The sequence below is a fragment of the Corvus brachyrhynchos genome, unplaced genomic scaffold (genome assembly GCF_000691975.1).
Source record: "Corvus brachyrhynchos isolate BGI_N302 unplaced genomic scaffold, ASM69197v1 scaffold370, whole genome shotgun sequence".
NCBI lineage: Eukaryota > Metazoa > Chordata > Aves > Passeriformes > Corvidae > Corvus > Corvus brachyrhynchos.
Window position 1 is genome coordinate 3,894,410 of NW_008235977.1, and position 14,032 is coordinate 3,908,441.

Genomic DNA, 14,032 nt, shown 5'->3' on the forward strand with positions numbered 1-14,032 from the left:
TATACGTATATATGTATATGTATATATAAAATCACTCATATCACAGCCCACATAGCTGTAGTTTTATAAGCACAACAGTTATTTGAAGTAGTCTTTAAGTACAAAGTAAAAGGTGTGATCAACATGAAGAATTTTACCAAAACCTAGAGCAGGAGATACTTGTGCCTGTTTCACACACATTTCTGAACAGAACAACTCACAACCCGATTAGCAAGACTGAAACTCCAGGCTCACCTCCCAGTTACTTTGCTATTTACAAAATCACTGACATCACAACAAGCAAATGCAAAAATGTAGGTTAAGAAATGCTGGCACTCTACTTCTGGCAGCATTTTCCTCCCCCTTCCACACATGGTGCCTTTAAAACTATCTAAAGCTATCATAGGTCTGTGGAGAATTAGGACAACTGGACTGTGACCTGGCTCACTGCTGATTTCCTCAAACAGAGCCTCTCCTTGGTCAAGTCGGTCTGTGAAAGTGGTTATTAGCAGAACAAGAGTTGGGATTTTCTTTGTTAACAGCAACTATAATACTTTCAAAACTAGGTTTGTTGTAAGACATTCAGTTTGCTAAAAGTGTAGTTAAACATAATTGGCCTCATTAAAAAAAGTGGAAGTTCTCTATTTTAGATTTGTCCTTTCATGCAGATGTACCTTTTTGCCTAGATGATTTTTCCATGAGAAAAATTTGTTTCTGCAAAATCATAATGAGGGGAAGAAGGGTGGTTTCACCAACCCTTTTCAACTTTGTATCAGTAATACAGGTTGAGCTGGATTGATTTAACCTGTATTAAAACATCTGAGCTCATTTGATGGATGAGTGTTTCATGTAAAAGCCTTCAGGTCTAAGCTGGATTTTCCCTTTGCAAGGCAGATTTATTATTCAGATGCCTAAGGATCTCCTGTGGTCTCAATTCCTCATTTATTCAGTGTCTTTTATTGCAGTGGCTTGTACATATCCTGGAGGAGGTGCTCCATGGGAAAGATAAGGCCACGAGGTCCTCTGCCAAGAAATAGTTTTATTTTACATTGACTGAAAGCAGAATATTTCAATACGGGAAAGCATTTTGATTTGCAACTTTTAATTTCTTTTTTTAAAAGACAAGTCCGACAAAACAAACGCATGATGGGGAGGGAAAGACCAACAACAAAGAAAACAGGAAAAGGAGAAATATATTTTTATGCTTTGAGTTCTGGGGATGGAAATGTATTTCAAAAGACCTGTTTCCTAAGGGGCAGAGATTTGGATTTTTACAGAGCTATGCTGGTTTGTAATCAACAAACGCTTGTACTACAAACTTCAATCAATGATGACAAACAGATTTTATTTTTTTTTCCATCCAAGAAAAGCTTGGGGTTTTAATACCAGATTTACTTTGGATTAATGATGTAGGTCTCTACTCCTTCAACTAGTACCATCTCAGTACACACAGCAAACCTGGATGAAGGCCTAGTTGTCTTTAAAGCTGTGGCTATTGACTTTGTTTCTAGTTTGTTTCTCCTTGAACATGTCTGTTCAAAGTCAAATTGTCAATCAGTAAGGAAACTTTAGGAAAAGGAAAGTTGGAGATAGCCTTTATCAGACACACAAAATTATCTGTTAACTTCTTGTGTGCAAATCTGTGTTTAAAAGTACCATTTTAGAAAAAGTTAAAAGTTTGGAAGTACTCTTTTAACAATATTCAGGGTTTTTTAGATTCATCAGAAAAAATACCAAGCTTCTGGACTAATGTAATGTTATAGTTGAACAAACAAATTGTTCCCTTCACTTCCTTTTTTTCACGTTCTGGTTATGTATTTGATATGAGTTTTCTTTCCAAGTGTGATCTCAGCAGCTGGATCACTAAAACACCAACTGTGCACTCACAGCTTTAAAACCTCCTTACTCCCTCAGGGCCCTCACATGGTGACCGAGGAACTGCACTCCATCAGCTTTGAAACACAGGTCTGCCTGTACGGATTGACCATAAATTTGGAAGTGAGTATTCGAGACAGATTTTCTGGGGCAAGAGTAAAAGGCATTTTCCGGCAGTTCATAGAAGAACAACTGTGTTAGGCCAGACCACAGGTCTGCCTATCCTCGGTGAGGCCCTCAGCAGTAACCACAAGATTTTCAGAACTTCTGGAAAATAAGTCTATGCTTTGGGAAGAAAGAGAGGCTAAAACACCAAAGCACAGCACAGCACTAATACTTTCCTCAGCAGCATTTACACACTGCATTCATTCTCTCTACCAGACCAGCTCTTTGCCTGTGGTGATGATTTCCAATGTCAGCCAACTGCCCAATGCCTGGGCCTCTATTATTTGGTACAATCTGTCAACCAACGATCCTCAGGTAGGTCCTCAGTATATAAATACCAATTTCCTGCATCTTCACATTTGTGTTATTTGGTTACTAAATACATTAAGTATAAAAAAGATGTGTTTCGCTCTTGAACTGGCCTTACTTTTTTTCACAATACGCTGTGATCAACATCACACTTTAATCTTGTCCTCCTTATCTTTCTTTCCCAGATATAAAACCACATGCACACTTAGCTTTCCTTTTTGTAGCCTAAAGTAGTTCTTAAACTAAGGAAAGGTGACAGCCCTTCTCCACAACTTCTCTAACTTCTGTAGTTTGAATTTATCTTTCTTGGGTGTGGCTGACTAAAACTAGAGCTGTTAGAAGATAATTCTACCAGTACAACTCCAAACCATGAAAGCAGGCATATAGGTGAGTCTCTAATGTACTTAAGTGCTGCTTTCCACCACGGATTTTATAGGAACTTGTGCTTTCTGTGGAGAAGATTATAAATGTTAAGTAGCAGCTTCTAGTGGCTCTAACCCTGAGCAAAGGCAGAATCATTCTTTCTAAGGCTCCAGCTGTCTCAGCACATATTTTAGATTCAGTCACTGTTACTGTATTTGCAGATTGTGGAACAGTGCTGTCAATGGCTCTCAGGCTTTCAGCTGCGCATTAATGCAGTCACATGGATACTCGGAGGAGGGAAAGGGTCAGACACTCCACCATGGTGGCAGACCAGCAGGCTGGACTGCATTATCACTCTGTGATACTCCAAAGAGTTTTTGCACAGTCTTCAGTATGTCCATGGTGTGTACAATCCAAAAAAAACAAACGAAAAAACTAAGATAAGCCAAATGATTCAACAGCACATCACCATATTAGTATGTAATGGTTTAAGGTTTCCATGCGCTAAACATTAAAATATAGTGATAATATCTAGATTTTTCAGGCAGGATTTAAGCATATTTTCATTGTCTTTACACAGGACACTACTAGAAGCATAGCAAGGTATTTTAGCATCCGAGATGCACACAGAGACTTAGGCTCTCTCTAGGAGTGTCGCCCTACAACTCTTCTCAGGCACCCCACTGGACCTTGCTGGGTGCCTGCAGGTGGGAGGGCCCACAGATGTTTGCCCCAATGCTTCCCCACACACAGAGCTGACTTTCAACACTTCCAGATTCTGCTCAAGTACTTGCAGCCTCCTGTTACAACCTGATACGTATTTCATGGCTGCCGTCTAAACAAAGCATTCATTCTGTTGCAGAATTTGTCTTTCTTCAACAACCCCCCTGCTGCCACTTTAAGCCAGCTCTTAGAAGTACTGAGCTGGCAATTTTCATCATACGTAGGTCGTGGACTCAATTCTGAACAGCTCAACATGCTGGCAGAGAAACTTACGGGTAAGTGTGTAGAAATACACAGACTTTATTTGCTTTGGGGTTTATATTTGATGGCTACAGGTAAGGGCTTTAAGCACCTGTTGTGGTTTAGCACCAGCTGGCAACTAAGCCTCACACAGCCACTCACTCCCCCAGAGTGAGATGGGGAGAGAATTGGAAGGGTAAAAGGAGGAAAACTCATGGTCAAGATAAAGACAGTTTAACAGGTAAAGCAAAAGCCACACATGCACACAAGGCAAACTAGGAATTCATTCACTACTTCCCATCTGCAGGCAAGTGTTCAGCCTGGAAATCAGGGCTGGATCCATCATGCGTAAGAGTTACTTGGGAAGACACATGCAATCATCCCAAACATCCCCTCCTTCTTCCTCCTTCCCCCTAGTTTGAGCATGTCATGATATGGTGCAGAATATTCTTTTGGTCAGTTAGGATCAGCTGTCCCAGCTATGTCCTCTCCCAACTTCTCAGCACTCACAGCCCCTTTGCTCATGGGGTGGGGTGAGAGGCAGAAAAGACCTTGACAGTGTGTAAGCCCTGCTAGGCAAGAACTAAAACATCCCTGTATTACCAACACTGTTTCCAGCACAAGTCCAAAACACACCGGCTACTGTGAAGAAAATGAACTCTACCCCAGCCAAAACCAGCACGTCATGACCTCCACTTCCAGGGCTGATGTCAAAAATGTCACAATGACATTTTTTTTCTTTAAAGAAAAGCAGGCATCAGCTTATTCTTATCACAAAGTAATTCAACTTTCAACTTCCAGGCTGCTCAACTGAAGGAAGAGGGCATCAAAGTCACACTGAACTGTGATGTTATTTTTCTTCCTTAGCAATTATCTCTTACATCTGAAATCAAAAGGAAGTATTTTTGCTTGCTTATGAGGTTTGGTTTGGGGTTTGTTTCATTTTAAGTACCTGTCCCTGTGGGTCTGTTCACTTCTGGGACCTCACCAGAGATGCTTCACTGGTGTCAGCACAGCAAAGAGGCCCTGTAACCTCAGTGAGATGAACTGTTGACTACTCTGAGACCCAAGTGTGCCCCAGAAGGGAGAGGCCTTGGGGAAAACTGAGAAGTAACATTTAGGCTAAAAACTGAAACTGAGCATGTAGAGTTGCAGACACCAAGTCACGGGCTGCTTTAGGCAAGTATTCCCAAAACTACAATTATCACCTGCTTCATAAAAATACAGAAAAGCAGATCTACAGTCCCTTAGCATGCCCCTATCCCTCCCTCCCCAAGTCTGTATGTACTGTACTTCTCCCCTCACCCACCTATACAGATATCAAGCTATATCTATTTCATAACTTCAGAATAATACATGCACCATTTGGGCTTTTTTTTTCTTTCAGGGCAACAAGTCAGTTACAATGATTATCAACTATCCTGGGCAAAGTTCTGCAAGGTACTGTTCCAAAAGTAAAACTAGACTCTTATGTCTCATAACACCCACAGCCATGCCTATCTCTGTTTCCCTGATGCTACTGATAAGATTCTCATTTGCCATATGTGGGACTTACAGCTCAGCACAATCACATCCCTTGTAAAAATTTAACTAGGAAAATAACACTTCCAGAAGCGTAAAGCTTGGGATTAGGGATCTAGTTAGATATATTGCTACAGATATCAGAAATTGCCATTTTAGTGTGCCTAACATATTTCTGTAAATGATCAGTTGAAAGTCTTATCAAAGCATGTAATATATTTTCTGTAAAGCATAGGTACTATTTTTTGTATGCTCAGTTTTGACCTAAATTATTCCAAGACAGTCAATATATGCAATAACTTTGATGAGGAACAGAGAATGTATTGATAAAGAAGGGTAAGCTCGTTTAATTCTCATTAACTACATTATTTAAACAAGAACAGAAGCTGGGAAGGAAGTTCAACTTTCTCATCTTCATTCAAACGTGATTTTCTAACTAGGAAGAAACAACAGATGTGATTTTTTTTTTTCCTTGAAAAATGAGGTGCTTCCAATGCATATCTTAAAAATCAGTTGGTTTTATGTCAGGTTGAAAGAGATATGTTACTCAAAACCACAGCTCAAGTTGTCATTCTCACTTGAGCAAAGTAGCTTATTCTTAAGAAACTGAGAAGAAACTATGTCATGTGAACGTTGGGTAACATCACTCTCATGATTCTCTTCTTGTGTGTGTTGGTTTTGTTTGTGTTTTGTGGTTGTTTTTAACCGTTAGGAGCATTTGCCTGGGAAGTCTTTTACCTTTTGGGTTTGGCTTGAAGCAATCCTGGACTTGATTAAAAAACACATTCTTCCTCTTTGGATTGATGGGTGAGCAAGAAGGGAACTGCTGTATATTGGTCTCTCTCCGCTTTTTCTCTGTCCTTCACTAATCTCAGTTTTAGCTATGCAGAGGAGTATTTGCAATGAGTTTAATACTTCTCCCTTCTCCCATTTACAGCTTTTGGAAATTTTTGCCAAAGGGGAACAACACTGAATCCCTTAGAAATGCAGGTTTAGATCTGTTCTTCAGTTCTGTCTATGCAGTTAAGTACTGGGATAAATTTCACCAGTTTCATAGTACTTTGAGCTCAATGCCATGCTCCACATGTAAATCACACAAAGCTTAGGTCACAGTCTCTAGGCCTTATAAAGCTTTGTAACCACATTTTGGAAACCTGTATAAAGTCTGGCCAGATCAAGGCCAGGCTGAATAGAGCTCTGGGCAATCCAGTCTGGTGAAAGATGTCCCTGTCCACAGCAGGGGGTTTGGAACCAGGTGAACTTTAAGGTCCCTTCCAACCCAGGCCCTTCTATGATTCTACACATTGCCCAGATGGAAGTCTGTATTTTTTTCCAAAAGTAAACCCATGATTTCCTGTTATACCTCAGGTACATAATGGGATTTGTAAGCAAAGAAAAGGAGCGAATTCTGCTGAAAGACAAGACACCAGGAACATTTTTATTAAGGTTTAGTGAGAGCAATCTGGGTGGAATTACCTTTACTTGGGTGGATCAGCTAGAAAATGGTAAGTATAATTTAAAAGAAAAAAAACCAAAAAAAACCAACCAAACAAAAACCAACCCAAACTCGGCAATATACCTGCAATACTGGAGTCACGTTTTGTTTGGTTTGAAAGTAAAATTCACATATATCATGTCATAGTATGGTTTTGGACAAGATACAAGTATCACAATTTCTCAAACACAAACCAAAACTCTGACATTCCACCTCTGAGTTCTTTATATTAACAAAGCTCTCTATGAGGTGTATCTGCTTACTGCAGACCTTAGATTTGTTTCCAAATATGCCAAAATTATATATTGAAAGATACTAACGTAGGTAAGAACAGGTAAAGCCTATGCAAGTGTAAACCTCAAAAGAAAGGCTAAAGTGTGTTCCAGCTGCAGATGCTGATCTACAGGTGATGGTGCCTTTGTGTTTTTGCAGGAGATGTAACATTTCACTCGGTGGAACCCTATAACAAAGGTCGCTTATCTGCCCTGCCTTTTGCCGACATACTGCGCGATTACAAAGTTATTATGGCAGACAACGTTCCTGAAAACCCTCTGAAGTACCTGTATCCAGATATCCCCAAAGATAAGGCCTTTGGCAAACACTACAGCTGTCAGCCAAATGAAGGTTGGGCTCCACTTCTCTATTTACCCTTTCTGCACAGCAGCTGCAAAGTCAAGAGGCAATTTTAGGAATGTAGAGAGAGGAGGGAGAGAACAGATTAAGATGCCTCCTTTAATAGTCATCTTCAAGAGAACTATTTTAACATGTGTCTATCATTTAGACAGCTTCATTTTGCAAATACATCCCTAGTCTTAGAGGTTGCAGTAGAGGTGATGAAAATATTTCTAAAAAGTTAAGAAATTGATTTTTTTTTTCCTGACTGATGCATCACAAAATTCAGTGCTGGGGTGTTCAAAGGAGAGGAAACTGAAAAGTCATCCTGCTTATCGGCTTCATAGTTGTGTTATACTGTAGCATGCTGTTTCTTTAATTTCAAGAAAACTCAGTATTTCCCAAACAGCTTGGAAGCCCTACTTTGTTTCATTTCATCCAATGGAACCTCATTAAAAAAGGTAATTTATCTGCACCACCTTTTCCCAATACACTGCACAATTACAAAGTTATTATGGCAGACAATGTCCCTAAAAACCCCTGGCAACTGCACTGGAAAATGCAAAAAAGGATGGTCCCAAATATGTTCAGGCCCACGTTCTTTTTTGTCCAAGTTACATTTTTAGATCAAATTAATTCTCGCTTAAAGAAAGCCCTCAAACCCTTAATTTTTTAATAGATAAAACACATTCTTCTAGAATTTCAGTATCAAGGGTTACAGTTCCATTTGAACTCAAATTCCTACACAACTCAAAAATATTTGGAGGCTACAGGTTTTTTTCTCCCTCTTCATTTTAACTCAGTGGGCTTTGCCTAATGCTCCAATCCTCTAAAATCTTACATATATGCTTAATTTCATGCAAAAGACATTGCTGAAGCTGTATCTGTAGAGACAGAGCTCCAAGCATTTGCAGAACTGAAATGTGGAGGCTCAGAGTACCAGACTTAAAGAATTATGTATTTGCTTTGAAGGCCTAACGAAATCTCTTTCATCGGTTGTGGTATTGTATTGTGATTCATATCAAGAGAGCACAGAGAATTCTATGACTAAGACCTGAACTCAAGGACTAATCTCAGGAATTCTCCTCACTTTTATGGCTATTTATTTATGCAGGGATTTTTCAATTTATTATTGTCTGCAGCACTTCAAGCAAATAATCAATTTCAAATAGATAATAAAATGACTCAACAATATTTAATTTATTTACTATTTATTCTAGTCTCAAAGCCCTCAGATGGAGGAGGCAAAGGTTATGTTCCTTCTGTATTTATCCCAGTCTCCAAAATGTAAGTATCCTCACAGGTGTGTCACACTTCAACTGTTTTTTTTTTTACTTAATTTACATCCCATTTCAGAGTTTCCCCTGCTTCCCTTCCCCAAACTATTTGAAAATAGTTTGGCATAGAAACACAAGGCCAAGGACTGCTAAACACAAGAAAGGGACATAAGAAACTTTGCCTGCATGGTGCTTTTCCCATTCATGTGGCAAAACATTTGTAAAAAGTGAATGCAGATTTCATGGTACTCTGATCTACTTATCTTTCACTGTCTCCTTTTTCTCTCCAGCAGCTGGTATTAAGGCCAAGGAAAAAGAGGATAAACATGATTCTATCTCCTACATTTTTAAGTGTATACCAGGTTGTTGGCATGTGCTTGCAGGGCCACCAGCAAGCCTGAGTACAGGGTTAACAGACTTAAAAAACATTCACCATACTCCACTGATATGCATAAAGTTAGAGGGATTTAAGTTCTTTCTAAGATTATTTTTGTATATTTTTTGTTTGCTTATTTTTTCTTTTTAGCTTAAATGATTCTACAGAACCACATTCCCCATCAGATCTTCTTCCAATGTCTCCAAGCGTTTATGCTGTTCTGAGAGAACACCTGAGTCCCACAGCCATTGAAACTGCTGTAAGTTGTAAACTTTCCCATTCGTAAGTAAATATTAAGCAAACAGGATGTGTCCAGCACAGATGCTGGTTAACAAAATGCTGCTTGCACAATTGTGAAAGAATCACAGCTCTTTCTTCAATTGCTGCACTACATTCTGAAACAATGGTGCAGATATTTCCTATTCTAAATGGTGCAGGATACTGCAAGCATCTTGAAAGCACTGGAATTACCTGACATGCTGGCCAATGAACCATGAATGTCAGAACACAAAGATCCCAGAGTTCTTGCACAAAAGAAGGCTTTATGCTGACAAATACATGTAATTTATACTAACTCTCTAGACAGCACAAAGGCCTGGACTTGCTCAGGGGAGCTGCCCAGGGAACACAGTAATTTCCCATTCAGCAAACTTGCACAACTTTTTAATGCTGCAAGTTTTTACATGGGGTTTCAAAGTGCAAAATTAAAAGTCAACTAAAACACTTTCAGCAAAGTAATATTAACTTAGTATATAGAAAGATTAGGAAAATACTCTGTGAACATTGTATTAAAAAAAAAATTCCTCCTTTCCTTATTGACTAGAAAATGTGTTCAGAATCATCATGGCTCAGAGTCTTTAGAGTAATGAGCCGGGTGGGGATTTGTCCAGCAGGCTTTTCTTAGGAAACACAGCAGTGGTTTGGCTCTAGCAGCTTTAGAAGAAAATCTCCTTTTTAAATACTAGCCGTTAACCTTCTGCATATTCAATGATTTATGATCTTAAAATGGTTATGTATTTAAAAGCCTGCCAACTCCCCTTTAAATGCCTCTCTGTAAACACTCTTCCTTACCCACAAACAGAACAAAACGAAACCAGAATCCTTCCTGACTGTCAATGATTGGAAGTACAGTTAGACTTTACATATAAATAGATGAGTTCTTTAATACATCAAGCTGAAGAACTGCTCAAGAGCAAAATATCTTTTTATTCTTCACTTTTTTCTCCAATAGCACTCGTGACAAACTAGTTCTTTAGCTGAAAATGAAATAACCAGCTTGAATTAAAATTCTGCATTAAAACCTACTCCACCCAATCCAAGACATGTCACCTTTCATTTCTATTGTGGTGTATAACATGTGGAAATGGTTCTGACCTCCTCAACTGCCTTTCTGAACTATGCACGCATTTGCTTTCCTGAAGTTTCGGCAGGAAATAGTTGGATTCACTTTCGTTTAACATCAGGCTCCAAACATTTTTGGTTTCTTCTTGCAGGCACAGTAAATCTCAAACCATCTCTATTCAGAGCTTCAAAATAAGCTGTGACCATGGCCATTGTTTAGGGCCTGGTGGCAAACTGCAAAAGTTAAATACAGTCATGTGGGTTTTAAAGGTATCAAGACAAGTGGTTCAGTGCTGCTAGATGGTGATATTTCTATAGGCTCTTACTAGGAAGGTTTTCAAGCTCTGCTAAAAATTTCATGAGAAAAAGAGTTCTAGAAGATTTTAAAAGAATTCCTTCCTTGCTTTTTCCATTCTATTTACCTTCCTAAACGGAAATGAGGAAAATATGGAGGCTTTTTATTTATCACCCCAAATTCACACAACAATCTACCCCGCTGAAGAGCTGGCTAAGTACAGCAAGTACACAATCTGCACTATTAAAGCAATACTTTTTCTCCATGAAATGCCAATAAAAAAGCACCATGTGAGATACAGAAAACAAGAGTGAAATCTGCAGCAGGATAAAATATCCTGCAACTCACTAACTCAGTCTTAGCATACTTTCTGCAGCCTTGCTGAATTCCCTTCTATCCTCCCATCCAGCTTCCCTTGCCCGTCAAAAACAACAAGACTCCAGGAAGAACCCTGCAATACATATCCACAGGCCACAACAACAAAAGTTCATATAAAAAGAAATACTATGCTTATTCCTATTGCAACTATTTCCCACACAGTGTTTTCTAAAGAGTATCCCTCTATTCTATATATAACTAGAAACAAGATTCTCACATTGTCAAAGTGAGGCTATAGTTACCTTGAGCCAGAGAAGGTTTCATCTGCAGTTACTTTTGAAGGAACAGCTGAGTACCATGAGACTAATCTTTTCCTTCTTTTCTTCTAGCTGAGTTCTCCTTACTCCACTGACTGAAGTTCACATACTGGAAAAATTAGTAATCATGTGAACACTGGATGGGTTAAAGAAGTCATAATTTTTTTTTCCTGTCACCTCTGAAAACTAGCTTTTCCTGGAAATCATTTTGTTATTCTTAGGCATCTTTCTGTTATCAATAACACACAAACAAGGAATTTTCTCCCTAGGAATTCAAATAGCCTTATGCAAGTCAGATTTGCTGTTGTCACTGAAAAAATACCAAATTCTTTCTGGCTTGGAAATCATTTGACTTCAGTGGGGTGCCAGCAGAGATATGTTTTACATGCTAATTTAACTAATTTCCATAGAATTGCTGTAAATATGAGAGCATAAGAATAAAATGTTTTGCTTCTGAAAACAGTGTATAAAGATACCTAAAGACATTAATATGTTTGGAAAAATTAGGATTTATTATGTTAAATACTTTCCGCTTAATCATAATCTTGTGGACCACTGATTTAGATACTGTTTCAAAGCAAAGATTCTCATTCCCCTTACTTTGAATGTTCCAGAGGTGTCTGGGGTTTGCTTTTCTCCAAAGATGAATTGCCTTCAGCAGAGATTTTTATCTGATGCCGCATCAGAAGTTGTGGAAGGCGGGTAGTCAAGGCTGGGGAGAGAAGGGAGTTCCACAAAGGAAGCAGACACAAAACTTGTGGTGTTAAAAAGGCTGTCTCCATTTCACCACTGGAAGAGAGAGTTAGTAAAACTTCCCCCTCTCACAAAATAGTTGCAGAAGTAAATCTATTTGGGCAGAAAGTACTGTCAGAAAATCTACACATAAAAAATCCTGACCTGACACAGTTTGGATACTAACTGGTCAACGCCACCAGGGAGGCAGTTTTAAAAAACAGTTACTGAAGAGCTGCAGCATTTGCTGACCACCTGGCAATTTGTGCTGCATGACAGGATATTATGTGCCTGTCACAGGCTCATTTAATAAGCAGGACAACTAGTTTTTGTAAAAATGGTAAATTTTTTAATACTCTTTTTTTCTTTCAGGCATGTTTACTGCTGAGTTTGGGTTGTTTGGTTTTGTTGTTATGGTTTTATGAATAATAAAGAGACAACTACAAGGCCACTGTATTTCACAAATGCAGGCTCAATCAAGACCTAAGTCTTGCCCACAGAATATTTGGTTAATGCATGCTTAAAATACAAGCCCTTGAATGTTTGCACCTTACTGCTTTCTCAGGCAGGTATAAATGAGACATCTGAGATGAAAACATAACCTCCTTGAATCAGGAAGACATGGATTGGACTTCCAATTCTCCTTTCACCCATGCTACTTACCTTAGTTGAAAGCGAGTGAGCAGAAGCAGAGTAATGGGATATTTTTGTGATACAAAGAAGTAGATTTCAAAGAAACAACACATCTCTGTTCATTAGCCTGAGTGACTTAAAGCGAGTTGCACATACGTTCAGAAAGCATCGTGTATAAAATAAAAAACAAGAGCAATTCTGTATATAGCATGGTAATAGCTGTAATTTATATAACCAGCATGAATAAAATCAGATTTTGGCTTCAAGTTGCATACCCAGACCTCTGTGGATTTTTTTCAAGGCACAACAAAAATAGTCTTGCTGCCTTTTTGTTGACCTTAAACTGAGCTACAAGCAGTAACAGACTTCTAAAGCAGCAAACATTCCTCTCACATCAGCTCTTGCATGTCTTTCCATTCTAACCTCTTCTCAAAATCTTAATACAAACAAAACAGGGGATGGCCTATATTTTTGACCATCTAAAGTTCATGAGAAGTATAGCAAGAAAAGATCAGATATGGCATGAGAAACAGTCTCCTCTCTCCTTCTTCCCTGCTCCCCATGCAAGGCAACCCTTCGACTCTGAAGTATTAACTTCAGCCCAATAAAACTGGTGTTCCTGAACAGCATTGTGGATCACGTTTTGGCAGGACAGTTTCTGCTATTGCTTCAGAACAGATTTTTGCAGAGGGTAGGCTTAACATTTCATTGAAAAGCACATGACTTGAAATCATTTCACTGTTTTAAAGGAACACTGGAATAATTTCCTGTAGGATGAATATATACAGCCCAAGCCTCCTTCCATTAAAAAAAGTGAGAATTTTGTTCTTATGCCACTATGAGTACGAAAGTGGTTCTCTAGTAAAATAGTGGGGGGGGTGAGGGGGGGGAACACAAAAAAGGGGTGCCCAGATACTACCAGAGAAAACAAAATGTCTGCTTTTAAGTACTTCTATTGTGTTTGTGCTTTTGCTGTGTTTTGCAACAGCAAAGTAAAAAAATGTGATTGTTTTGTGCTGTCTTGGTGCATCACTGTAATGGTCCTAATTAAAAAACATAAAAACGGTCAGTTACCTTCTTCCATAGTTTTTTTCTATAGCCATGTTTATATATCCACTACTCCCTAGTATTTCATGCCACGAAGTTCACCAAACGGACCTCTGATTTCTTTCTTTTATGGAGTAGGACCTGCCTCTTCCATCTGAGGAGGGAGGGTGCACAAAGTACCCTGGAGACCCGCAGCAAAGCCTGGATTTAATAGGCCGGTCTCTGTTGGCTTCAAACACCAAACAAAACCCAACACACCACGTTGGTCCAAGAGACAGCCACAGCGTCCCTGCGAGCAAGGCTTACGAGAAAGGGGAAGGGAACTAACGCTCAGCCGCCTGCATTTTAGCGGCGCCCGGGCTAGCAAAGGGGCTGGAGCGCCCGCGCCCAAAGACGCAGCGGGGCCACCACGAC

The 14,032-nt window shown here is 39.2% G+C and overlaps 1 protein-coding gene across 4 annotated transcripts in view; it reads left to right on the plus strand.

Moving 5' to 3' along the window:
• STAT4 (signal transducer and activator of transcription 4) overlaps positions 1-12,851 on the plus strand; it is a 38,400-nt gene extending 25,549 nt beyond the window's left edge. For 2 of the 4 annotated variants that reach the window (XM_017728743.1, XM_017728755.1), the window contains 10 exons: positions 1,894-1,977; positions 2,236-2,334; positions 3,554-3,689; positions 5,042-5,094; positions 5,888-5,982; positions 6,544-6,680; positions 7,103-7,294; positions 8,503-8,569; positions 9,086-9,194; positions 12,504-12,851. In XM_017728743.1, the coding sequence (XP_017584232.1) occupies positions 1,894-1,977; positions 2,236-2,334; positions 3,554-3,689; positions 5,042-5,094; positions 5,888-5,982; positions 6,544-6,680; positions 7,103-7,294; positions 8,503-8,569; positions 9,086-9,194; positions 12,504-12,539 (1,008 nt within the window). In that variant the 3' untranslated portion in view covers positions 12,540-12,851. Of the gene's footprint in view, positions 1-1,893; positions 1,978-2,235; positions 2,335-3,553; positions 3,690-5,041; positions 5,095-5,887; positions 5,983-6,543; positions 6,681-7,102; positions 7,295-8,502; positions 8,570-9,085; positions 9,195-11,278 lie in introns of all 4 variants that reach the window. The other 2 variants (XM_008630080.2, XM_017728756.1) reach the window with 2 other exon arrangements.
• The last annotated feature ends 1,181 nt before the right edge of the window (positions 12,852-14,032 follow it).